This window comes from Phacochoerus africanus, chromosome 4 (assembly GCF_016906955.1).
Source record: "Phacochoerus africanus isolate WHEZ1 chromosome 4, ROS_Pafr_v1, whole genome shotgun sequence".
Lineage (NCBI taxonomy): Eukaryota > Metazoa > Chordata > Mammalia > Artiodactyla > Suidae > Phacochoerus > Phacochoerus africanus.
In genome coordinates, this window is record NC_062547.1 from 16,879,654 (window position 1) to 16,902,985 (window position 23,332).

At 52.9% G+C, this 23,332-nt stretch overlaps 2 protein-coding genes across 7 annotated transcripts in view; one reads left to right on the forward strand and one right to left on the reverse strand.

Moving 5' to 3' along the window:
• Nucleotides 1-258: 258 nt before the first annotated feature.
• Nucleotides 259-10,933, forward strand: ARFGAP2 (ADP ribosylation factor GTPase activating protein 2). 4 transcript variants are annotated; one of them, XM_047775828.1, is made up of 17 exons: nucleotides 259-381; nucleotides 551-669; nucleotides 1,211-1,283; nucleotides 1,798-1,929; nucleotides 2,017-2,097; nucleotides 2,767-2,887; nucleotides 3,177-3,233; nucleotides 3,868-3,909; nucleotides 4,272-4,324; nucleotides 4,701-4,837; nucleotides 4,940-5,071; nucleotides 7,176-7,304; nucleotides 7,384-7,518; nucleotides 8,646-8,772; nucleotides 8,930-9,023; nucleotides 9,128-9,246; nucleotides 9,711-10,933. In XM_047775828.1, exons 1-17 carry the CDS (start codon nucleotides 310-312, stop codon nucleotides 9,729-9,731), a joined length of 1,644 nt encoding a protein of 547 aa, XP_047631784.1. In that variant the 5' UTR covers nucleotides 259-309; the 3' UTR covers nucleotides 9,732-10,933. The 4 variants fall into 4 exon arrangements, with proteins under 4 accessions (XP_047631784.1, XP_047631785.1, XP_047631786.1 ...); XM_047775829.1 differs by having other exon boundaries at nucleotides 260-381; nucleotides 2,806-2,887; XM_047775830.1 differs by lacking the exon at nucleotides 3,868-3,909 and having other exon boundaries at nucleotides 260-381.
• Nucleotides 10,849-23,332, reverse strand: part of CSTPP1 (centriolar satellite-associated tubulin polyglutamylase complex regulator 1) — a 200,350-nt gene continuing 187,866 nt past the window's right edge. For 2 of the 3 annotated variants that reach the window (XM_047775833.1, XM_047775835.1), the window contains 5 exons: nucleotides 18,954-19,039; nucleotides 16,476-16,671; nucleotides 15,756-15,865; nucleotides 13,298-13,361; nucleotides 12,301-13,021 (listed from right to left, as the gene is read on the reverse strand). In XM_047775833.1, the coding sequence (XP_047631789.1) occupies nucleotides 12,847-13,021; nucleotides 13,298-13,361; nucleotides 15,756-15,865; nucleotides 16,476-16,671; nucleotides 18,954-19,039 (631 nt within the window). In that variant the 3' untranslated portion in view covers nucleotides 12,301-12,846. Of the gene's footprint in view, nucleotides 11,144-12,300; nucleotides 13,022-13,297; nucleotides 13,362-15,755; nucleotides 15,866-16,475; nucleotides 16,672-18,953; nucleotides 19,040-23,332 lie in introns of those variants that run through there. The other variant, XM_047775834.1, reaches the window with a different exon arrangement.

Genomic DNA, 23,332 nt, shown 5'->3' on the forward strand with positions numbered 1-23,332 from the left:
TGGAGGAGACGGGACCTGCGGGCGCCTCTGCGGCGACGTTTGGGCCTGCGGGCGAGCCGTCGCCCCGCCCCGACTACGGATTGGCCCCGGCGCGGCGCGGCGTGAATTCGAGCGACTGCCGCCGAGCCCAGGCCGCTGATGGTTCGGCTCCTGCTCCACCGACCGCCCATTGGTCGGGATCCGGACAAATCACCCCGCCCCTCGGCCGGCCGGCCCCCGCTGAGCCCCACCCGCTGACCCGCGTTCGTGGCCGCGGATTGGCCTGTGACGCGACCCGTCGCTCGCGCTGGAATCTGGGAAGGAGAGAAAATGGCGGCCGAGCCGAGCAAGACAGAGATCCAAACTCTTTTTAAGAGGCTTCGCGCAATTCCAACCAACAAGGTGCGTGAGTGGGAGGCGGGCAGGGCCAGGCACTGGCCGAGAGGGACTCCCCTGGTTCCCTTGGCGCCTGAGGGAGGGAGAGGGAGGGCGTGGACTGTCTTCCCGGGGTGTCAGCGCTCGGCCTGGACCTGGGGCCCCTGACCATTCGCTCATCGCCTTTTTCACGCAGGCCTGTTTTGACTGTGGCGCCAAGAATCCGAGTTGGGCCAGCATCACGTATGGTGTTTTCTTGTGCATTGATTGCTCCGGGGTGCATCGCTCCCTGGGCGTCCATCTCAGCTTCATCAGGTAGGGTCTTTTCGCGGCCGCTGTGCTTCCACCCTGCCGCCCGGGGTTCATCGGGGGAGAGTGGCTGCTTGAACTTGGATCGCCCTGAGTTCGGTATTTGCGATCCTCTCATGAGTGGAAACAGCCAGTGTGGGCCCCTTACCACGCAGCCGGTTCGACTCCGCGTCTGGGTCAAAACTCCTTTCTTTCCTGACAGAATTGACATTCCGAGCGTCAGTTTCAGGGAAGAGTTATCTGCATTGATCTTGTTGCTGATACATTGGAGCCAGACTGTGGCTGTGCTTAAGGGGAAGGTCGAGTCCAGGCTTGAGTGCTTGAGAATTTGACCTCCTTTCCATCTGGAAAATAATTGGTAGCCATCTGACTAGATGGATGTACAGCAAGGCTTTCATGGATAGGGTAGAATGGAGGAAACACGGTGGCGGCTGATGAATATTTCCTGGGCGCTTGCTGCAGCCCGAGGCCAAATGACAGGTGTGGGTCTGCCAGGGAAGCCTCTCCCGGAACCTGCTGGTAGGTGACACACAGCCCTTGCACACAGGTCCACAGAGTTGGATTCCAACTGGAACTGGTTCCAGCTGAGGTGTATGCAGGTCGGCGGGAATGCCAATGCGGTAAAGCTCCTTCTTACCATCCTCCCACCCCCATTCTTCTGCCTGAGTACTGACTCTACAGTGACTTCTTGAAGGCTCTCTCAGTTTCAGTTAGGAGAAATCTCTGGTCTATGGCAACACTGTACCCTACTCTCTAAACTTGGAAATGTATCCCTGTTCTTCACAAAGGGGCTTTGGTTTTAAACCGAGCTGGACAGACATTCTTGGGGCAAGGCCAAGGGAGTTGGGGCCTTCGCAGTCATCACGGTCTTGGGGGCCTGGATGAAGGATGGGCAGAGTGGGTACAGCATGCTGTCCTCAGGCAAAGTTGAGTGAGGGCTGGGCTTCCATCATTCATCTCAGAGGTTCGAGACTGTGGTTTTTTGCAGGAGTTTCTGAGAAACTTGATGAAAAACTCTTGGTGTCAATAGGGTGTATCATCCTGTAGAAATAGTAATCAGGCTGTTAGGAGGGGCTGCCTCTTTTGCTCTGGGAAGAATCAACTGTAGCACGTTCTCTTCTCTTTGCTCTCCAGACAGCTTTCTTCCGCCAACATGGATGCACAGCCAATGATGCCAACACCAAATATAATAGCAGAGCTGCCCAGATGTACCGGGAAAAGATCCGGCAGCTGGGGAGTGCGGCCCTGGCTAGGCATGGCACTGATGTAAGTGCCTGTTCCCCCAGGCTGGGGACATGAGGTGACTGGGAATATTCAGAACCTTGGGTTTCAAGGGTGTCTTCTCCTTTCTAGCTTTGGATAGACAATATGAGTAGTGCTCCCAGCCACTCCCCAGAGAAGAAGGACTCTGATTTCTTCTCCGAACACACTCAAGTGAGTGCCCACAAGGAATGTTTTCATAGTTGTTCCTGACAGATGGAGTCCATTCACCTTGGTGTCATACCTCAGATGGGGAATGTCCAGGGCCCACAGCTGGGTGGACCCAGGTGTTCCCTTCTCCCCTCCCTGGGAACAGACCCCTATAAACTGGGGTGCTGAGGAGAAGCTTCTTAAAGCCCCAGGAGGTATCAGGAGCCCAAACACCTTTTCCTGAATTCTACCCCTTTAAGAGAGGCACTGTGGTTGGGGCATTGAAAGGCTTCCCTCCCCAGCAGCCCACCCCTGGGAGAAGCTTTCCCCTCTGTTGGGTGCTGAAGTCAGACTCCATTTGAATCTCTGCTTCCCTGCATCTGCATTTCTAGGGTTGTGGCTAAGACATCTAACCTGTCAAAAGCTCATTCTCTCTGATGGAGAATGTATCTACCTCAAAAAGTTTGTTGTGATAATTAAACGTATTTATATGCAAAAAACCCTTAGACTTGTGCCTGACACCTGGTGATGGTTGTTGATTGTTATTAAACTAGGGGAGTGGGTTCTGGCTCTAAGTAAATAGTGGAGGGGTGAATAGCAAATGTAATTTTACGATAACCTCCAGTCTCCTTTCCTTGTGGGCTTGGAATCAGATTATGTACCCACAAGGTATTTGGCACTCCTTGCCAGCAGGAATGGCTCATCAAGGCTTCTGTCATCTGGCCTTTTCAGCCCCCTGCCTGGAGTGCACCAGCTACTGATCTGTCTGAGACCCAGCAGCCAGCCCCATCTGCAGAGAGCAGTGGCCTGGCACGTGAGTACAGCCCAGATTCCAACCATGGGCCCTGGTCCCGGCAAAGGACTTGGGACTAAGAATGGGACACTTGGCTGAGGGGATGGGAGTGAGGGGTCTCCTACATCTCTGGGTGGGCGGGGATTCATTTCACTCCCTTGGAGGATGTGATGGGCATTCCTTCTGTCTTTTGGTGGCCCCAGAAAGCTGAGGAAAGCCAGCGCCCCTACAGTTGTCCCATCAGTTCCCTTAAGAGAAGGCTGTAGGAAGGTTTGAGCCTTACACCTAATTTCCACCATTGCATCCGCAGAACCAGAGCACGGCCCCAACATGGACCTGCTTGGCACCTCACCCAAAGCCTCTCTGGGTCAGTATGCCAGCTGGCAGGTGTGGGGTACCTGGGAGAGGGTGGGCCTCGGGGGTTCTTTTCAGATCTGCTGTCCGGTCATGTGGACTGAGGTTCCTGAAGACCGAGCATCTGATCTCTGGAGTGGGGCCTGGGATTGAAGTCATGGCTGCAACATCGGCTGCAAGGACTTTAGAGCAGGCCCTTTGCATAGATGAACCTCGGTGGCTGGTGTCCCAGGCCTGGGGTCCGCCTCTGGTCGTGGGGCTGGGTTAGGCCAGCATGAGGCTGGGGGCTGAGGCAGACTTGGCCTGTCTGGTCCATTTTCTGGGATGGAGGGACAGCTCTGAGTTATTAATGGTTGGAGGCAACATTGTCCTTTCTTAGCCAGTCACTGGCCCCTCAGCTCTTTTCTGCTCTTTCCTAATGTCTTTCAGACTTAGTTCGGGGTGAACAGTCCATTTGCTGACCTTGTTTATTCTGTTGGCCCTCGGGGTTGGGGCAGAAAGCCAGCAGTAGACCTTCAGACTGACCCCATGAGGGGGTTGTCAGGGCCTGCTCTGGAATGAGGTTCTCTGAAGGCCTCTGGGCTTGGGAGCAATATGGAGGCTCTGGGGTGGGACGTCCTGTTAGCCACAAGTCTGTTTCTCTCCAGAGTCCATGTATCTGTCACCTAAAGGGACTCTTCCTGCCAGAGGTAATAGCTGCTCAGGGAGCCCAGCCCCTTGCTCGCTGGTTCTCTGCTCTAGGTGTCCAGGCTGGTGTTTGGCACTGCCCCTGCCTGGCAGTCTTCGTGTTGGGTCAGGGACTTTGTCTCTGGTGCTTCTGGGCCAGATTCTCATGTCTATCTGCTGAGAGTCAGTAACCTCCCCTAACCTTACCTGTCTTGGCTTGGACATCCTGACACCATTGGTGGAGCCGGTGGCGGCAGCTGTGCCTTCCCCTGCCTGAAGCTGTTCTTTGTAGAAGCTCTTGCCAGGAAGCTGCATGGTGTGCACTGAGCTGCTGCCTTTGACCTTCCTTTGTCTCTGCTCACACCCCACCCTCTTTCTCACACAGAACTGAAAACCTCCCTCATTGGCAAGAAGAAGCCAGCGGCAGCTAAGAAAGGGGTAGGTGGGGAGAGGCAGTATGACAGAGCGGTCAGGACCTGGAGGTAGACTGCTTGGGTTTTCCCTTTGACCCGACCACTTACTGGCTGTATGACTTGGGCATCTTTTCTGTCAAAGAGCTGTCAGGACGCCTGTCTTCAGGGTGCTCCTGGGAGGAGCCGGTGAGATTGTCCCGAGGCCTCTGCTGGGGCTGTGTGAGCCACCTCGTGCTCGGCCCCATAGAACCACTGTTTTGTTCTTTCCACCGTGCTGACTGGGCTCCAATTTTTTTACACTAAACTTTAAGGAACCCTTTTCTTGTGGGTGTTTCCATGCCAGGGAGGGGACAGAGGACATTGTGGTTGGCAAATCCCTTGTCACATGATTCTCCTCCCAGCTGGGTGCCAAGAAAGGCCTAGGGGCCCAGAAGGTGAGCAGCCAGAGTTTCAGTGAGATTGAGCGGCAGGCACAGGTAGCAGAGAAGCTTCGTGAGCAGCAGGCAGCTGATGCCAAGAAGCAGGCTGAGGAGTCCATGTGAGTGTTTGCCAGAGGGGCCCCGGCTCCTGCAGGGTTGGGTGGGCAGATAGGGCAGGTCAGGTTGGGTGCCAGCCTCTGACAACATTTGTTCCATCTAAGGGTTGCCTCCATGCGTCTGGCCTACCAGGAGCTCCAGATTGACCGTAAGAAGGAGGAGAAGAAGCTACAGAATCTGGAAGGGAAGAAGCGAGAGCAGGCAGAGAGGCTGGGCATGGGCTTGGTGTCCCGAAGGTGAGGCTCAGCTGAGGAGTGGGGCAGGAAAATGCCATTGTTCTCCGGGGAACCATTGCAGGTTCTTCTTAGCAGTCTGGGCTTCTAGGCTTAGTCTTCCTCCAAGGCTGAACAGATGACCTTGTTTATTGTCTTAAAGGGCCTGGCACAGTGCTTGGCACATAGGAGGTATGTGCTCCATAAGTATTTGTTGAATGAATGAAACATAGGATCAGGTATTCTTCAGCCTTGACTAAGAGGACTAGGGTGGTGTTTTTTCTTTTTTTTTTCCCTTTTTTTCTTTTTTGGCCATGCCTGCGCAGAAGTTCTTGGGTTAGGGATCGAACCTACGTCATGGCAATGCTGGATCCTTAACCTGCTAGGCCACCAGGAACTCCCTAAGGCAATGTTTCTTTTTTCTTTTTTTTTTTTTTAGGACCTCACCCACGGCATATGGAGGTTCCCAGGCTAGGGGCTGAATTGGAGCTACAGCTGCTGGCCACAGCCACTGCAGTGCAGGATACAAGCCACGTCTGTGACCTACACCATAGCTCATGGACACACCGGATCCTTAACTCACTGAGTGAGGCCAGGGATCAAACCCGCAACCTCATCGTTCCTAGTTGGATTCGTTAACCACTGTGCCACGACGGGAGCTCCTATAAATACTTTTTAATGAATTTACTTAAATGAAAATAATCCTTGAAATGCCTCTGTGGAACTTGACATGGGAGGAGAGAGAAGCATCATGAATTGGTCCTATCTGCCAAATTCAACACCTCTTCTCACTGGGAAACCAAATAGCATAAGGCCTTAGTGCATAAGGCCAGATTCTACTTTTTTTTGTTTTTGACCATGACGCGTAGCAGCTTGATGTGGGATCTCAGTTTCCAGGCCAAGGATTGAACTCCAGCTGCAGTGGTGAAAGCACTGAGTTCTAACGACTAGACCACTAGGGCATCAGGGAACTCAAATGTTTTCTTCTTTAAAAAAAAAAAAAAAATGGGGAGTTCCTATTGTGGCTTAGTGGTTAACGAATCTGACTAGGAACCATGAGGTTGCGGGTTCAATCCCTGGCCTTGCTCAATGGGTTAAGGATCCGGCATTGCCGTGAGCTGTGGTGTAGGTTGCAAACGCGGGTCGGATCCCATGTTGCTGTGGCTCTGGTGTAGGCCGGCAGCTACAGCTCCGATTGGACCCCTAGCCTGGGAACCTCCATGTGCTGCAGGTGCGGCCCTAGAAAAGACAGCGGAAAAAAAAAAGATGGGGAGTTCCTGTCTTGGCTCAGTGGTTAACGAATCCAATTAGGAACCATGAGATTTTAGGTTCGATCCCTGGCCTCGCTCAGTGGGTTAAGGATCTGGCATTGCCATGAGCTGTTGTGTAGGTCGCAGATGTGGCTGGGATCTGGTGTTGCTGTGTGTGGTGTAGGCCAGTAACTACAGCTCCAATTAGACCCCTAGCCTGGGAACTTTCATATGCCGCGGGTGTAGCCCTAGAAAAGACAAAAAGACAAAAAAAAAAAAAGATGGGATAGTTAAGAACCCATCCTTTGGGAGTTCCTGGTGGCCTAGCAGTTTGGGATCTGGTGTTGTCACTGGAGTGGCTTGGATCACTGCCATGGCATAGGTTTGATCCTTGGCTCAGGAACTCTGCATGCCACAAGTGTGGCCAAAAAAAAAATAAATAAATAAAATAGAAGGAAACATCTCATCTTTTGATGCATTTGAACTTCTTTCCTTGGTTTTGGGGCACTTGTCTTGTTTTCCTTTTTTGTTCGTATGTGTCAGTTGGGGTGAAGGATATGGCTTATGGTGCAGCAAGTTGAGGACAGAAAACACTATTACCTGGTGCACATTATCATTAAAATTACAACAGGGCCACCCTCCTTTAGGAAAACACAGCTGCTGTGTGGACAGGGGAGGTGTGCTCCAGTTCAGCACAGTTTCCAGCATACTCCCTGCTGGGTCTCCCCCAGCCCTGGGCCCAGGTCGGGGAAGAAGGTTCTGGGTGGTGCCCCGTGAAGGAGAACGCAGGTTTCTGCCAGCAGCTGGGCATCTTCTCTTGTGTGGTGACACTGATTTTCACCCTTGCTCTCCTGTTCCGGCTTGGCTTTGCTCCACAGCTCTGTTTCCCACTCGGTGCTGTCTGAGATGCAGGTGATCGAGCAGGAAACCCCAGTGAGTGCAAAATCCTCCCGCTCGCAGCTGGACTTGTTCGACGATGTTGGTACTTTCGCCTCTGGACCCCCAAAGTAAGGCTATTGTTGGGATGCAGTCTTGGCCACCATGTTCCTCATCAAGATTCTCTGAGCGACTCTACTGTCTCCCTAGGTACAAGGACAACCCCTTTTCCCTGGGGGAGAGTTTTGGTTCCCGCTGGGATGCAGATGCTGCCTGGGGTATGGACAGGATGGAGGAGAAGGAGCCAGAAGTGACCATCTCAAGCATCCGGCCCATTTCAGAAAGGTGGGTTTCTCTAGGGCAGTGCCATCCAGTAGGACTCTGTGATGGGGCCACGTTCTCGTCTGGTGTTAACCGAGGAACTGAGCGTTTAGTTGAAATACCCACATGTGGGAATTCCTGTCATGGCACAGCGGAAACAAATCCAAATAGGAACCATGAGGTTGCAGGTTCGATCCCTGACCTTGCTCAGTGGGTTAAGGATCTGATGTTACCATGAGCTATAGTGTGGGTCACAGATTCGGCTCGTTTCTGGTATTGCTGTGGCATAGGCTGGCAGCTGTAGCTCCGATTAGACCCCTAGCCTGGGAACCTCCACATGCTGCAAGTGTGGCCCTAAAAAGCAAAAAACAAACAAAAAAACCCCCAAATAGCCACATGTGGCTTGTGCTCCCAGATTAGAGAGTATAGGAATCAGGCTTTGATTTGAACTGTGCTGCCATCGCAGAAGGCCTAGTAGCCTCTTTTGCCTGAGGGTCATTTCTTTGGCGGGAAGAGCCTAAATTTAACCTTCAGTTCTGATCTCCCAGGGATTGTGTGTCCTGGCCCTCATCTAATACTTTTAAAAAAGCATATTCCATGTTAATCTGGGTAATGCTTAACTGATAAATTATCTGCAGATAATCCATTTGTAAAATGGGGACATAGGCAATAACTTCACAGGGCTGCCTGAAGGGTTAAAGGTAATGAAACATAAAACACCTACTAGCTCCGTGCCTGTGTGTCCACGCCAGGTGGAGGTGACCATGTACCTTTCCACCCACGCTGGGGTGCTTTTGAGGGTAAAAGGGTGGTACTAATAATTACACCAGGAGAGTAGATCTAAATCCAGGCAGACCGAGGCATCTGATCACCCTAGTGGTTTGGGGCAGAAGCCTAGGCCCCTCCAAGCCCTCTTTCCATGCTGCTCAGTAGAGGTAACATAAGCCCTCTGTGCCTTGGCTTCAGCCTGGAGAAATGAGGGCCTCTGAGTCCCAGAGCCGTAGTCAGGTGGGGCCATGGTGAGCATCCCCCGGAGGCCGCTGGTGCTGTTTTTGTTCTGTGGTAGTAATGGGATAGTAATAACTGGAGTGATACTGTTCCCCGATAGCAGTGGGAAGAGGTGGAGCTGTTGTTTCGTCTTCATCCCTCAGGGTCACAAACCGGAGGGAAGTGGAAAGCCGAAGCTCAGGCCTCGAGTCGAGTGAGGCACGGCAGAAATTTGCAGGAGCCAAAGCCATCTCATCTGACATGTTCTTTGGGCGGGAGGTAGATTCTGAGGTAAGTAGAGTCGTCCGCTCTGAGTCTGGAGGCAGCAGGTGGAAGTGGAGCTTCTTCCCTGCTGTTGTGGGCTTCAGCACCAGTGTGGCTAGATCTGTTTTGAGTTCTTGGGTTGTTGGCCCGGAGGTCCCCAGGCCTTGCCTTTTTTTCACCACAGTATGAAGCCAGATCTCGGCTACAGCAGCTCTCAGGCAGCAGTGCCATCAGCTCTTCAGACCTCTTTGGGGACATGGATGGAGCTCATGGAGCGGGTAGGGCCCTGGCGCTGTGGTAGGCACCTAGCGAGGCCTGCGAGCGGAGCCGGAGGGCCCTGTCAATGCCAGGCTCCAGGTCACCCCTCCCCTTGCTTTTCCAGGTAGCGTATCTCTGGGGAACGTGCTGCCCACGGCTGACATTGCCCAGTTTAAGCAGGGTGTCAAGTCTGTGGCCGGGAAGATGGCTGTGCTGGCCAATGGTGTGATGAATTCTTTGCAGGTGAGGCTGGGGCTACGAGACCTGGTGTGGGGGAGCTAAAGAGTAGTGCTTAGAAGCTGGCCTTCTCCACCGCATCCGTAGCTATAGGGTAGCTAGCCCTTAGCCCCACAGAGCCTGCTCTTTTCCTGAAGGGGCAGCTTCCTTCCTTTGAGCTTGGTGCTGGGGCTGGGCCTCTCCCTAAGGCGATGCTGTGTCTACACTATTTCCCCCACTCTCGTCTGCACTGTTCTCCTCCCTCCCCAGCTTCTGTGAGGTCAGGCAGGCCTTCCCCGTTGGGATCTGGCCACAACCCTTTCCTGGGTCACAATAAAATAGAAAAACCACCTCTGCCAGGGTGAGATTCCTGCGCCTGCCCCTCCCCCCAGTACCCTAGTCCCCTGGGCTGTGTTGGGGGGAGGGTACTGCGTCTGGGAGCTGCTGCAGGTTAGAGACTCTGACTTTGTTTTTTCTTCCCCCACCCCTAGGATCGCTATGGTTCCTACTGATCCAGGGTCACGGCTCAGATGTATGGTGTTGACAGCAGCAAAAACCTCATGATTCCCAGGCCTGGGATGCTTGCCTCGTGGAAGCTGGGGAGGAATGGTTCTTTTTTACATGTGGTGTGTGAGTGGGGTGGCCTTTGAGGATCTCGGGTGAGGGATGGGCGGGTACCAGCCCCTGACCTCTGCCTGGAGACTGAGCCCTTATTCTCCTCCCTCACACCTCCACCCCTGTATGCTAGGTTCTCGTTCTTCCACTCCTGCCCCAAAGCTGCTGCTCACTTGTCCTGCCGCACTGGGAGTGAGGGGAGGGAGTCCCCTCAGGATGGCTGATTCTGGGTCTAGCTCTTCCCCAAATTGGGGCAGTAAAAAGAGTAAGGCTTTTTGCTGGCTCTAGGATCCTTCCAGGCCGTCTGGGGGTTTGGCCCCCGTCCTCTGAAACCAGCAGGGAGGTCTAGAAAGTTCTGCTGCACACCGGCCCCTGGGGGAGGCAGGCCCTGGACTTGCTGCTGCCGTTGCTGCTCCGGGAGAGGACAGGGGAGGGGAAGGACCTTCGTCTGGGCCTCACTAAGGGCTAGAACCTTCACCTGGTACCTAACGGGATCAGACTGGAGGCCCAAGTGGCCTCTTGCTGTCCCACAGCCCCTTTTTACAGTGATCACCTGGAGGGTTCTCTCTCCTTCTGGGTGTCTCTGAGTCCTCCTATACCATCCATCGTGGACCACAGAACCCTCTGTCCCCTCCTGAGCCTCTGTCCCTTCTCCCCCTGCTTGGTGGCCATGAAAGGTCTCACGTGCCCCATGCTCTGCTCTGGATGCTGTGAGCATAATACTGGCTCAAGAAGAGAGGATGTGAGGGACAGAAACAGGCTCCCGGGGCTCACCTTTCTTCCTCGGCATCATCTTGGTTTTAGGGGGCCCTGGACAGCACCCAACCTGAGAGCCTGGGGCGCCTACAGAGCTGCAGGTCTTCCCCCCCAGGCCACGCACTGTGCCATCCTTGGTGCCATCTTCCCTGCCGTGCCGGCAGCCTGGACCCGCCCCACCCCTGGTGGGCTGAGGATTGGGCTCCCAAGCAGCACAGACCACTGTCCCCACCACCCTCTCCCCTGAAGGGATGTGACTTTCTTTCTGGACTGTTTGTATTGAAACAAAGTAGTGTCAAATAAAGCCCTGACGGGGCCCTGGGCCTCTGTTGGTCTGAGTGAAGTAGTGTCCTCTCTGGATCCTGCCTCCCTGCCCAGTGCAGGCCCCTCGCTTCACTCTCTGGGCTCCCACCGATACAGGCAGGGTGTCGGTGCCGAAGCTGGGGGCATTCTCTCCGGGGCCTCCGGCTTGTCTCTTCTGTGAAAGCCAAAGGCCCCTGGCTCCTCCGCCCTGTGCTGCCGCGAGGTCCGGTGCAGCCTCAACCTCAGCACCCTGTTGCACGCGGAGGAAAGAGCGGGTGTTAGTTGGCCCTTTAACTCACGCACTGAGCTGTATGGCTGCAGGCAGGCCAGCAGCTTCAGCAGCCCCGTGCCTCATCCCAGCAGTAGGCTTGGCTGGGGATGAGTGTCTCAGTGGAGTTTAAAAATGAGAATACACAGACCTTAATGGAACCCTTTTAAATCTTCTGAATCCAGGAAGAAAGTATGTATGTATGTGTGTGTATAATCCCCTGGCTTGGGGCTCCTGGAACATCTCTGTGCCACCTTAAGGTAAACCACTGGCTTGGGAGATGGTTGATTAGAAACGATGGGTTGGGGGAGCCATGGGGCTCTAAGCCAGTGATTTCCAGAGTGTGGATCTGGGCTTCCCAGGCTTGGGGGAGCAGGAAGTGTTCATAAACCAGATTTCTGTGCCCCCACCTCAAGCTGGAGCTTGTCATTGTAAACAAGCTCCCCAGGTGACTGACGAATGCCAGGGTTTTTCAACTGCTCTCTATTGGCTGGAAGCTGGAGGAGACTGGGTCTGAGTGCTCACCACAGGGCCTGGAACTGCCAGCCCTGGCCCGGTGCTGCGGGACTGTCCAGGGGCTGGTCTGGGCAGGGATGAGCACAGGAAAATGGGTATGCCCAGCGGCTCAGAGGAAGCAGGTCGCTCTGCTTGGGGCCCTGGGTGTGCTTCCTTTTCTGGAGGATCCCTGCCCAGTTCAAGCAACTTGAAGACCCCGCCTCATCTTCCTCCGGTCTTGGGTGGAAGCTGGTACTCCTCGGCCTGTCTTGTTCACAGCTGCATCCCCACTGCCCTAACCCTGAGCAGGTGCTTGGAAAATGTTTAATGAAACTGGCTGGAAGGCTCTTCAGTGCTAACCCTTTGTGGCTAGAGTCTCTCAATTTATGGGAACTTGGCCTTGAACCATCTGAGCTTGTTTTCTCAAGGTCCATTCCAGCTGTGAGCGCCTTTCCCTTGAAAGGTTGAGGTCGTGTGCGGGATGTAAGACCCTCTTTGCTCATTATCTGAGGCAGGTGTCTAGGCTTGAGTGGTCCTCTGGCCCCTACTTCCCAGTCCTGCCAGAAAAAGCTGGGACTCGGCACTGAAAACTCAAACTCGCCCCTCCCCTTCACCCTTCGGACTAGTGGCTTTAGACTCACCACTTACCAGACACAAGGGACTTTATTCATTTCACACATTGAACTATTAGACACAGAGGCGAACTGAAACAGTTTTTGAAATTGTCTTGCCCACCCTTCTCCATCTTACGGCTGGTGGCTATTATTCCAGCAGAAAAAAAGGCCACCACTGCTGTGTCCTAATATCTGCATCACTGGGTGCCACCCTTGACCATGCAAGGTCCTGCATGGTCTCCTTGGAGTTGCTCTGAGGAGATGACCCTTACACAGGGATGACCATCAAAAGGCTAGGGCCAAGTCACCATTCCACTGGCCTCAGCTCAATCTGTCAGCGTGTGGCCTGATGAAAGGCTGACAGGGCCAGGGAGAGGAGCCTGTTAACTTAGGGTCACTGCTCAGCCTGGCTGATGATCAGAACCCCTCTGGCCGGTCCCTGGGCTGGGGCCATTACTTGGCCTTTGACCAGCAGAGGGCAGCATGGTACAGGGCTAGGAGAGGAGGCTGCGGACGTTCCAAGGGCTGTTGGGGGAGCAGGGTGCTGGGCTTGGGAGGCAAGACCCTTCAGATTCCTCAAGTCTCAGACTCATCTGTCTCTTCAGTGGAGCCATCACTCTCTGCATCCACCTTGCGGGCATGATGGAGGGGTCTCCAGGGGGAGCCAACCCGGGGAGGGGGCCGGGAAGGCAGGCAGCTGGCCTCTGGACCGGCAGTGACTGGGTTGACCAGGCCTGGGATCTGCGCCAGCCTGAAGGAGGGAAGAAGCCCGGAGGGCAGGGAGGTGCCTCCTGTCCAGAGACCAGGACCTCCGCACTCACTCTTGCATGAGGATGAAACCGTGGGCTGGGTTCCCAAAGGACTCAAAGAGAGGATACCTCAGGCCTCTGCTGGCCCCCAAACCCTTTCCTGACCGAGGGGGGTGTTAGGGACAAGCGTGGTGTGACCCGTGCCGGGGCACTGCCATGGCTAACTGAGGTCTGGCCCCCACAAGGGGGCAGCACCTATCTTCCCACCTGACACTTACAGGCGTTCCAGCTCCGCATCCATAGCTGGGTCCTGCATCAGGTCCCCTTTGTCAGGCAAAGCTCCTAGGAGGTAATTAGAGGACACAAATGTAATCCGAGGGTCCTTTAGCCAGGCTTCAGTCAGACAGCCCCAAGCCTAGCAGCTGCCTCTGTGCCCCTCATCTTCCTGTCTCCCTATTCTGCTGACCCTGGAGGGCTGATAGAAAGATCTGGGAAAGAGAAGTTTCAGAGCACTGCCATGGGAAGTCCTGGGTACTGCTGGAAAAACTGAGTGAACCCACCGCCTACCCTCCCCGACCACAGCTGCGAGACATCCCCAAACCCCAAGGTCATTGCACAAACAGGATGATCCCCTTCCAAGGCTAGATGGTGGCTTATGAGCCAGTGCTGAGGATTTGGTCCTTTCTTGAGGCTCTAGGTACTTAGCTGAAAGGGAGCCAGAGACACAGAATATGGCCCAGGCTCCAAAGACCAGAAATAATCTAGTTTTGTGCCTCCAAGTCTGGGTGACCCCGCTTTGGAGAGGTGGTCAGAAATGCTGCCTCAGCTCCTTCAGGGAGGATCCTGGGGTGAGAAGAGAAGGCTGGATCAGGATCAGACCAAACTCTGCTTCGTGTGGCCGGAGGCTGCCAGGAGGGGCCTGTCCCTTCGCTGCCACAAATCTCTTTGAGTTGGTTTCCTCAGCCACAAACCAAGGAAAGTCATTCTTGGATACTGGGGAAAGGTGAGAGGGGAGGGTCTAGGATGCTGCCTAGAGCTGTTAACAGTGGGAGGGAAGGTAAAGCTGAAGTTTGCAGACAGATTCTTGCAAGCAAATTGTTAGAGAAAGAGCTTGCTGATGGGCATAAGCTAGATGTGGGTGGCAGTTAACAATGCTGGGCTCTAGAAAGACAATCTTTTTTTTTTTTTTTTTTGGCCATGTCTGGGCACGTGGAAGTTCCTGGCCCAGGGATCAAACCTGCGCCACAGCTGCAACCCAAGCTGCTGCAGTGACAATGCCAGATCCTTAACGCACTGAGCCTGAAAGGAACTCCTAACAAGCCTCGGTCTTAAGGTTACCCATCTGGCTCCAGTTCAACTCCTGACTTTTTCACATGATGCCCCAGGGCCCCTTTTGTTCTAAGTTAGTGCTTTTTAAACTGTGTCCAATGTAGTGTGTGTGTGTCTGTGTGTGAGTTGCAGGGGGTTCCTTTGAGGGCTAAGGGAGCAGGACAACCCCTCTGCACACCTGACTGCTGACTGCTGGCTGCCCCTGGGGTATCTCAGGTCTCTCTTCCATACCCTGGAGATGCAGGTAAGGGCAGAGGCCATACCATATACTTCTTCCCATGTCCCACCTGCCCAGCATCAGTGCTCTATAAAAATACTTAAATGAATGACTGTCCTTTTTAAAGGCTCTAGTGGGTGACGGGTGGACAGGAAGGGAGGGTCAGTCACCCAGGAGTGTGAAAGAGAACCTAAGCAAATCCCCACTCCCTGCCCCCTCAACTCTTGACTTCTGCCTCCTATTTGCCTCCTTTGTATTCTTCCTCCAGTTGGTGACCTTGGATACCCCCTCGCTCAGTTGAGGGGTTCCCAGGCCTGTGCGCCATGCACGGGCCCCTCCATCAGTCTTGCTGGGGTTTGTGCTCCTGTGCACCCAGAGCAGGCTCTCTGTCCTGTAAGAGCCAAAGCATCTGGCCCAGGACTTGGTCTGGTGAGGCTGGCATTTAACAAATGTTCAACTTGCATCTCTTGACCCCATTCCCTCAACTGGTGAAAGTCTTCTTTGAGACTCAGGAGCCTGGGATCTCGAGCACACCTGGAGACTTCTTGAGCCAGAGGGCCTCAAGTTCTGTGGCTCCTCCGCTGGAGGGCAGAGGGTGTGGGAGGGGGAAGAGGATCGGGTGGGGAAGGCCAACCAGTGAGGACTAAATGATGGACAGGAAAAACAGGGCCAGAGCAGGACTCTAGCCAAACCCTTTTTTTTTTCTCTCCCTTTCAGACTAATAAGGTTTTTTTCTAGATGGGAATAAAAGGTCTCCCTAGACACACCTTTGTCTTGTATACAAATGGGATTCAGTTCTCTTTGATACATAAGCTCCAGAGCCACTGATTAAAGAGCCCTGTATGTGCCCAACCTGTAGGCCACTCCCCAAGGCAGAACTGGGGATTCTAAGGGAGGGGCTGGGCATGCCTCTGCCGTGGAGAGGCTGTCATGCTGGGGCAGGACCTGGCGGGGGAGGGGGGGCTGCGGGGAGGGAAGGCTGTCCCTTACCGAGGGAGTGTGAGAGGCCTCAGAGGGCACCGTTTGTGTTAATTATGTCCTAGTTCCCTAGGCCTCAGAGTTTGCCCTGAGAAGTTGAGGCAGACAAGCCCCCTCCTCCTTGGAAGGACTAAGTCTACCACCTGGGCCCAGCTCCTACATGGTTTTGCACTGGGGGCAGGAGAGGCTGGCCATAGCTAGCACTGGCTTACCTAGGGCTTGGTTAATCCCATGATGCTTTGAGAGAGCCACGAGGAATCCATAGAAGGTCAGTCTCTGAACGTTGCTTAGGACCTCTTTGACAAGTGCTGGGGGTGGGCAGCTAGAAGGGAGAATACAGACGCCAGATTCAAAGGCTGGTGGGTCTAGGTGCCATCTTTTCACCCAAATCTGTAGGCTTAGGAGAATGCCCAGAGCCAAGACCGAGGGACCTGCCTGCCCTGGGAGCCCTAAGACCCCAGGAGCATGGCAGGTCTCCAGGAGCAGGGCCTTGACTGTGGACAGAAAGGCTGGCATGTTCACTAGCTGGTGCTTCACCAGTAGGGGTGGGGAAAGGGCACTAGGCGATGCCTCCTCTAGGAGGAGGCCAAAACTGGCTGCTTGGTCCCCAAGGGGACTTTGTCCTACACACAGTGAATGATTTTTCCTTCTCTCAACAAAGTCAAGACCAGTCTATCTCCTGGCAAGGAGAAGGGGGCCAAGCTGGTCATCTATGGCTGGTCTTGGCCACGGGAAAGCAACCCTGCCTAAGTGAGCCACCCCGGAAGCCTCTCCATCAAAAGCCTGGACCTGGGCAAAGGGCGCTGTTCTAATTTATACTCTGACCATCGAAGGCCCTAGAAGCCCTGGGCCAGTCAGAACAGTCTGCTAGATATCTGTTCCCGGGCCCGCGGTCCCCAGAGCTGAGGTGGGTCTGTGTGCCCATTTCTCACCTGTACTTGTGCCGGTCACACAAGTTTTCCAGGCACTGGCAGAACAGCGACGCCTCCACACCCTCCAACGTGCTGGCCTCGCCCAAGGCAGGCCGCTGGCGGTGCTGCCCGCTGGATGACGTGGGCACAATCACCGTATTGGGGTTCTTGCCTGACAGCAGGTCCTGGTAGATGGCAGCCACGCTCTCCAGGAATTCTGGCACCAGGGGTGGAGGGGCACAGGTCAGGTTGGGGAGGTCACACTCGGTCCCCTCACTGTGTCCTCCCCTCCCTGTGAGCTAGCTCGGTTCCACACCAGCCTCAGTCCTCAGCCCACAGCGTCCTGCAAGCAGGGGCTCCTCGGCCTCGTGCGAGCACCACATGCATGTGAGATGACACTAAGGTGTTTCAGCTCTAATGTCCCCTTCTCTGGCAGTTGTCCCTAGACCAGGTGAGACCCCTAGTACATGTTTCCATGCGCCCTGTACTCCTCTGCAGTGCTTGTCCAAGGAGGGCTTGTCTGTTTAGTCTGCCTCCTTGCTGGGATGGGAGATCTTGCACAAACACCTGGATCATGCCTTGTCAGCCCCCCTGCCCCAGCACCTGGGGCTGTACTTGGAACATAAAGGCTATAAATATCTTTAACATTTTTATCTTTTTTTTTTTTCTTTTTAGGGCTACACCTGCGGCGTATGGAGGTTCCCAGGCTAGGGGTCGAATCAGAGCTACAGCTGTTGGCCTACATCACAGCCACAGCAATGAAGGATCCAAACCACATCTGTGACCCACACCACAGCTCACGGCAACGCTGGATCCTTAACCCCCTGAGTGAGGCCAGGGATCGAACCTGCGTCCTCATGGATCCTAGCCGGGTTCATTAACATTGAACCACTACGGGAACTCCCAACAGGAAGGCCTAACATTTTTAACAGAGTGAAAGTGTACACGCTCCTGCTAGTAAGCCCCATCTTGTGAGGCCACCTGTCACTCAAGAAAGCAGGCTGGAACACCAGTGCGCAAGAGCTTGTTAGTTGCTAATTCATTAAACCGTTGAAACTATTTTCAAACGTTGGTAGCTGAGCCCTTGTAGGTAAGCAGTGCCATCTCTCCGCTGATGCGCGGCTGAAGGGTTGTGTGCTCAGGCCCCAGGCTGCTGCCCATGCCTGGGAGGGTTGCGAGAAGAGAGCCCTGGGGACAGTGAAAGGAAAAGGTTCTCGGCACACACAGCTGCTTCTTCTCTAGGGCCCAAGAGCTTCAGAGGAATGGGAAGCAGATGTCCGGAGCTGCTAAGAGCAGGTGGCGAGACCCCAGGCTCCAGCCCCTGCCTGCCCAGGCTCTGCGGCCGCCATCAAGAAAACAGAAAGTGGCGCCTGGGTGAAGCCAGGGCTGGCTGGGGCCACCAGTTGGCAGGAGGGCCATGTCCAGGCTCCAAGGACAGGCTTCTGTTTACTGGAAGAGGCTGTTCTGTTTTTTTTTAGGGCCGCACCTGCGTGTGGCACATGGAAATTCCCAGGCTAGGGGTCGAATCAGAGCTACAGCTGCCGACCTAGGCCACAGCCAACGAAGGGGGATCCGAGCCTCGTCTTTGACCTATACCACAGCTCACGGCCACACCAGATCCTTAACCCACTGAGAGAGGCTAGGGATACAACCCACATCCTCATGGATCCTAGTCGGGGTCATTACCGCCGAGCCACGACGGGAACTCCTGGAAGAGCCTGTTTTAAACAAGTTTGTTTATGGACAGAGTCAGCGATTTCTAAATCCAGCATTCCATTTGATGCTGCCGTGTGTGAGCTGGTGGGCACTGGCATTTATTCATCTATTTTTATTCCACCTGATCCCAGAAGGGATTTAGGGGCATAGCTGGCGAGCATTGGGGAACAGAGTGGGGGTGTGAAATGGGGCTGGTGGGTGCTTATTAAAAGCTGTGTGGGTGGTAAAATGCATGCTCACACACATGAGTCAGGGCCAGGGAGAGACCTCGGATCACAGTCAGACAGCTGAGTGGCCCAGGGCACTGGCTGTGGAGCGGGCCCTCTGTTCAGGTCTGTGCTCTGCCACTCCTGAGCTCTGCGCCTCTGGCAGCTTAGCTCTGTAAGCTTCTCTCTTAAAGGACCTACCTCTCAGGACTGTGGTAAGGATTAAGGTGCTTAGCGCTATGCCTGGCACTTCGTAAGTCTTCCATAAATAGTGAATTTATCAGGTGTTGTTACAACAGTGTGTAATGTTGTCATTCTTACTGTCATGATCACTTAAACTGACTTGTGCTCTGGCTGGGAGCACTGTGGTTTTCTGTCCGGGAGGCGTTGGCTCTGCAGATGAACCTTGCGACCACCCTTGAGAACTAGACATCCTGCTAGTGACCAGTGGTGAAGCACACCGCCAAGGGAGGAGAGGAGACGCGCGGGTGGCCAGGCACACAGATGGAAAGGGCAGTGGGGCGGGAGAGGGAACGCGGTACGGACAGGAGCCCCGGGGCCCCTGGGAGACTCTCACCTGAGTAGTAAAACTGGATCTGGAAGGCAAGAAGGAAATCTGAAAAAGACATCAAGCAGTCCATGGCATCATCCATGAGCACAATCCTGAGGGGGAAAGAGAGAGAAAATATGAGAGAATGTGGGCGGGGGTGGGGGGTGGGGGGAAGACGGTGGAGTGAGCTGTTCCTGGGCTCCAGTCTCCCTTGGGACAGCGAGACACTGGGGAGATGGCTCCCCCAAACAAGTTCCTCCCAGTCACCTCACTTCTCCGTCAACTGGGCTCTGCCACCGACTGAACTGACTACACTGTACCAAGGGCAGGCCCACTTCAGTCTCTGTGGCACCAGCTAGTGGAGGGAGCATGGAGAGGGCGCAATTGTAATGCAGCCAAGATTTCTTTTCATATCCTTAAGCAGTAAATCCTTTCATCCTGCAGTGAGGACCATTTAGTTCAGAATAAATACAGCTGATCAGAAAAGGCAAAAAGAACAGCCAAGAGGTTTAAAGGGTCTTGGCAAGAGGCACTGAGATTTAATAAGTTACCAAGGCCCAGAACAGCTACAGGCACCTCCGTCCTGGGACACAGATGGCAGGAAGGGGAGAGGGTACAGTTTGGGGTCTGCACTTGAGAGGGTCAGAGAACACGCCCATCTGTAGCTGCTGCCACTGCCACAATCAGCGCTCCTCCGTGCTTCCTCTCACAGGCTGACCACCTCCCAGTTTCTCCTCTCTCTAGTGCTCCCCCCCCACCGCCACAGAAGAAAAGCATGTGACAACTGCAGGGATCAGACCAAGGCCATGTTCATACTCTGCTCAGGGCCTCATTGGAGAGAGGATGGGAAGAGAAGGACCTGAGCACTTGCTGGGCTCTATCCATGTGCCAGGCAGGGTGCCAAACTCATGTACTGATGGGGAGCTGTTTCTGACTGGGCCCTATCTTTCCTATAAAAAACCTTTTTTTTTTTTTTCTTTCTTTCTTGTATTTTTCTCTCTCTCCACCTCCCTGGGTCAGAGAGTCCCCAGACTGGCAATGGGTTCAGCAGCTCCAGAGAGAGCAGGCATTGCTCGCCTCTGGAGAAGGGACTTTAGAGAGAATGCAGTGTGAGTGGTGTCCCTGGGATGGTGCAAGGCAGCTGGCCCTGTGTCAGATCTCCCCGAGGGGCGCAATGGTCCCTACATCTAGTCTTCAGTTGTAATCATGATAACAATAGAAACAGGCACTATTTACTGAGTACTTACTTCATGGCAGGCACCGTACAAGGTATTTAACCTCTGTCAATTAGATTTTATCCCACAACAATCCTAGGAGGCAGGTCTTGTGATTATTCCCATTTTACAGGTGAAAGTTTTTTTTTTTTCTTTTTATTCCTTCTTACAACCACACCTGTGGCATATGGGAATTCCCGGGGCAGGGGTTGAATTGGAGCTGCAGCTGCTGGCCTACGCTACGGCCACCGCAACATGGGACCCAAGCCACCTCTGCGACCTACACCATAGCTCATGGCAATGCTGGATTCCCGCCCCACTGTGCAAGACCTGGGACCGAACCTGCATCCTCATGTATACTAGTTGGATTCGTTTCCGCTACACCATAATGGGAACTCTTTCGTTGCCTCTTTTAAGATAAAGGTACAGAATATAAACACTAACTTTATTCCCCCTCTAAAAAAATACATTTGATTTACAAGGTTGTGCCAATTTCTACTGTACAGAAAAGTGACCAGGTCACACATATACACATACTCCCTTTCTTATGTTATCTCCCATCATAATCTGTAACAAGAGACTGGATATACAGTAGGATCTTGTTTAACCATTCTAAATGTAATAGTTTGTGACTATTAACCCCAAACTCCCAGTCCACCCCACTCCCTCCCTTCTCCCTCTTAGCAACCACAAGACTGTACTCTGTCTTTTTTTGGTTTGCAGATAGGTTCATTTGTGCCATATTTTAGATTCCACATATAAGTAAACACTAATATTTTCTTAGTTTTTTAGCTGCATAACTTTATCTTTTTCCTCTTCACTTATATCTTAAGGCCATAACTGTTTCTCATGTATCTCTTGGGGAAGGAAAAATGCTACCAGAATATAATATTAAAATTCCAATTGGATAAAAACTTAAGGCCAGAATGAGAAAAAGCAATGCTGACAATGGCCACAGGAGGGCGCCCCAACCCCTCCATCAGAGGCTCCTGGGACCAAGCATTGCGCCGTAGGCCAAGTAGAGACAGTGTTTCTCATCATCTGAGGAGAACCCAGGCAGGCAAAAAGGAAGAGAAAGGGCACAAAGCCCAGATTCTGATATCTGGATGGAGAGGGGGAGGGAGAGGCAAAAGGGGTACAGAGAGGGCAGGTAGAGGGGGCTGGCATAACAGAGACACCCAAACTGGAAGGAAGAGGGGGCTCTCCCAGAGCCCCAGGGAGGAAGTGCCATCAGCACCTCAAAGGCAGTCCTTCCTAGGCTCAGCAGGGAAGGAAAAGGCCCCAGAGGAGAGAAGGCAGTGACTGTTCCTTCCTGCCCCACTCCCAGGACAGCTAAAACCCCGAATGGCCTGAAGTTAATTACTAGGGAGGAGAGCCGGGCTGAGAACATCCCTAAGCAGGAAACCACCAAGGGGAACCAGAGCCTTTGAAGACTTTACTTGGCTCCTCTTGTTTATCATCAACCTGGGACCCAGTGCTCCTGTTTATAGCACTTACTTCCATTTTCTAGTTCTCTCTTTCCTATTTATTCATTTATTTTATACACACGGTTCCTAACTTAATGATGGTTTGACTTAGGTTTTTTGACTTTATAATAGCGTTAAAGTGATATCGGTAGGAATCATACTTTGAATTTTGAATCTTTTTTTAATTACTCAATGAATTTTATTACATTTATAACTGTACAACGATCATCACAACCAAATTTTATAGCATTTCCATCCCAAACCTCCAATGCATCCCCCCAGCCCCCAACCTGTCTCATTTGGAAACCATAAGTTTTCCAGTCTGTGAGTCAGTATCTGTTCTGCAAAGAAGTTCATTGTGTCCTTTATTTTTTATTTTTATTTATTTATTTTTTTTGTCTTTTTAGGGCCACACCCACAGCATATGGAGGTTCCTAGGCTAGGGGTCGAATCAGAGTTGTAGCTGCTGGCCTTTGCCACAGCCACAGCAACACCAGATCCGAGCTTTGTCTGCGACCTGTGCCACAGCTCACAGCAATGCTGGATCCTTAATCCACTGAGCAAGGCCAGGGATTGAACCCTCAACCTCATGGTTCCTAGTTGGGTTCGTTTCCACTGCGTCACGACGGGAACTCCAATTGCGTCCTTTTTTTTAGATTCCACATGTAAATGATAGCATTTGATGTTGGTGTCTAACTGACTGACTGACTTCACTTAGCATAATTTCTAGGTCCATCCATGTTGCTGCAAATACTGTTATTTCTTTTCTTTCAATGGCTGAGTAATATTCCATTGTGTATATGTACCATGTCTTTATCCACTCCTCTGTTGATGGACATCTAGGATGTTTCCATGCCTTGGCTATTGTATATAGTGCTGCAATGAACATTGGAGTACATGTATCTTTTCAAGTCATGGTTTCTTCTGGATAGATGCCCAGGAGTGGGATTGCTGGATCAAATGGTAGTTCTATTTTTTTCTTCTTAGGGCTGCACTAGTGGCATGCGGAGGTTCCCAGGCTAGGGGTCAAATCGGAGGTACAGCTGCTGGCCTACGCCACAGCCACAGCAACCTGGAATCCAAGCCGCATCTGCGACCACAGCTCATGGCAATGCCAGATCCTTAACCCACTGAGTGAGGCCAGGGATCGAACCCTCATGGTTCCTAGTTGGATTTGTTTCTGCTGCACCACGACGGGAACACCAGTAATTCTATTTTTAGTTTTCTGAGGAATCTCCATACTGTTTTCCATAATGGTTATACCAATTTACATTCCCACCAACAGTGTAATAGGGTTCCTTTTGCTTCACACCCTCTCCAGCATTTACTGTTTGTAGAGTTTTTGATGATGGCCATTTTGGTCAGTGTAAGGTGGTACCCCGTAGTGGTTTTGACTTGCATTTCTCTAATAATCAGTAATGTTGAACATCTTTTCATGTGCTTTTTGGCCATCTGTATGTCTTCTTTGGAGAATTGTCTTTTTAGATCTTCTGCCCATTTTTTGATAGGGTTGTTTGTTTTTTTGGTATTGAGCTGTAGAAGTGAATTTTGAATCTTGATTGGAGTTCCCTTGTGGCTCAGTGGGTTAAGGATCCAGCCTTGTCACTGCAGTGGCTTAGGCCACTGCCCTGGCCCGGGAACTTCCACGTGCCACAGGCTTGGCCAGGAAAAAAAAAAAAAGGAATCTTGGTCTGTTTCTGGCCTCCTGGCCTAGCTGTCACAGTGC

Coding starts and splice junctions, on each gene's coding strand:
- ARFGAP2 (XM_047775828.1), top strand. CDS start 310: ATGGCGGCCGAGCCGAGCAAGACAGAGATCCAAACTCTTTTTAAGAGG. Junction 4,325..4,700: donor CAGCGGCAGCTAAGAAAGGG/GTAGGTGGGGAG, acceptor TTCTCCTCCCAG/CTGGGTGCCAAGAAAGGCCT. Junction 7,305..7,383: donor TTCGCCTCTGGACCCCCAAA/GTAAGGCTATTG, acceptor CTGTCTCCCTAG/GTACAAGGACAACCCCTTTT.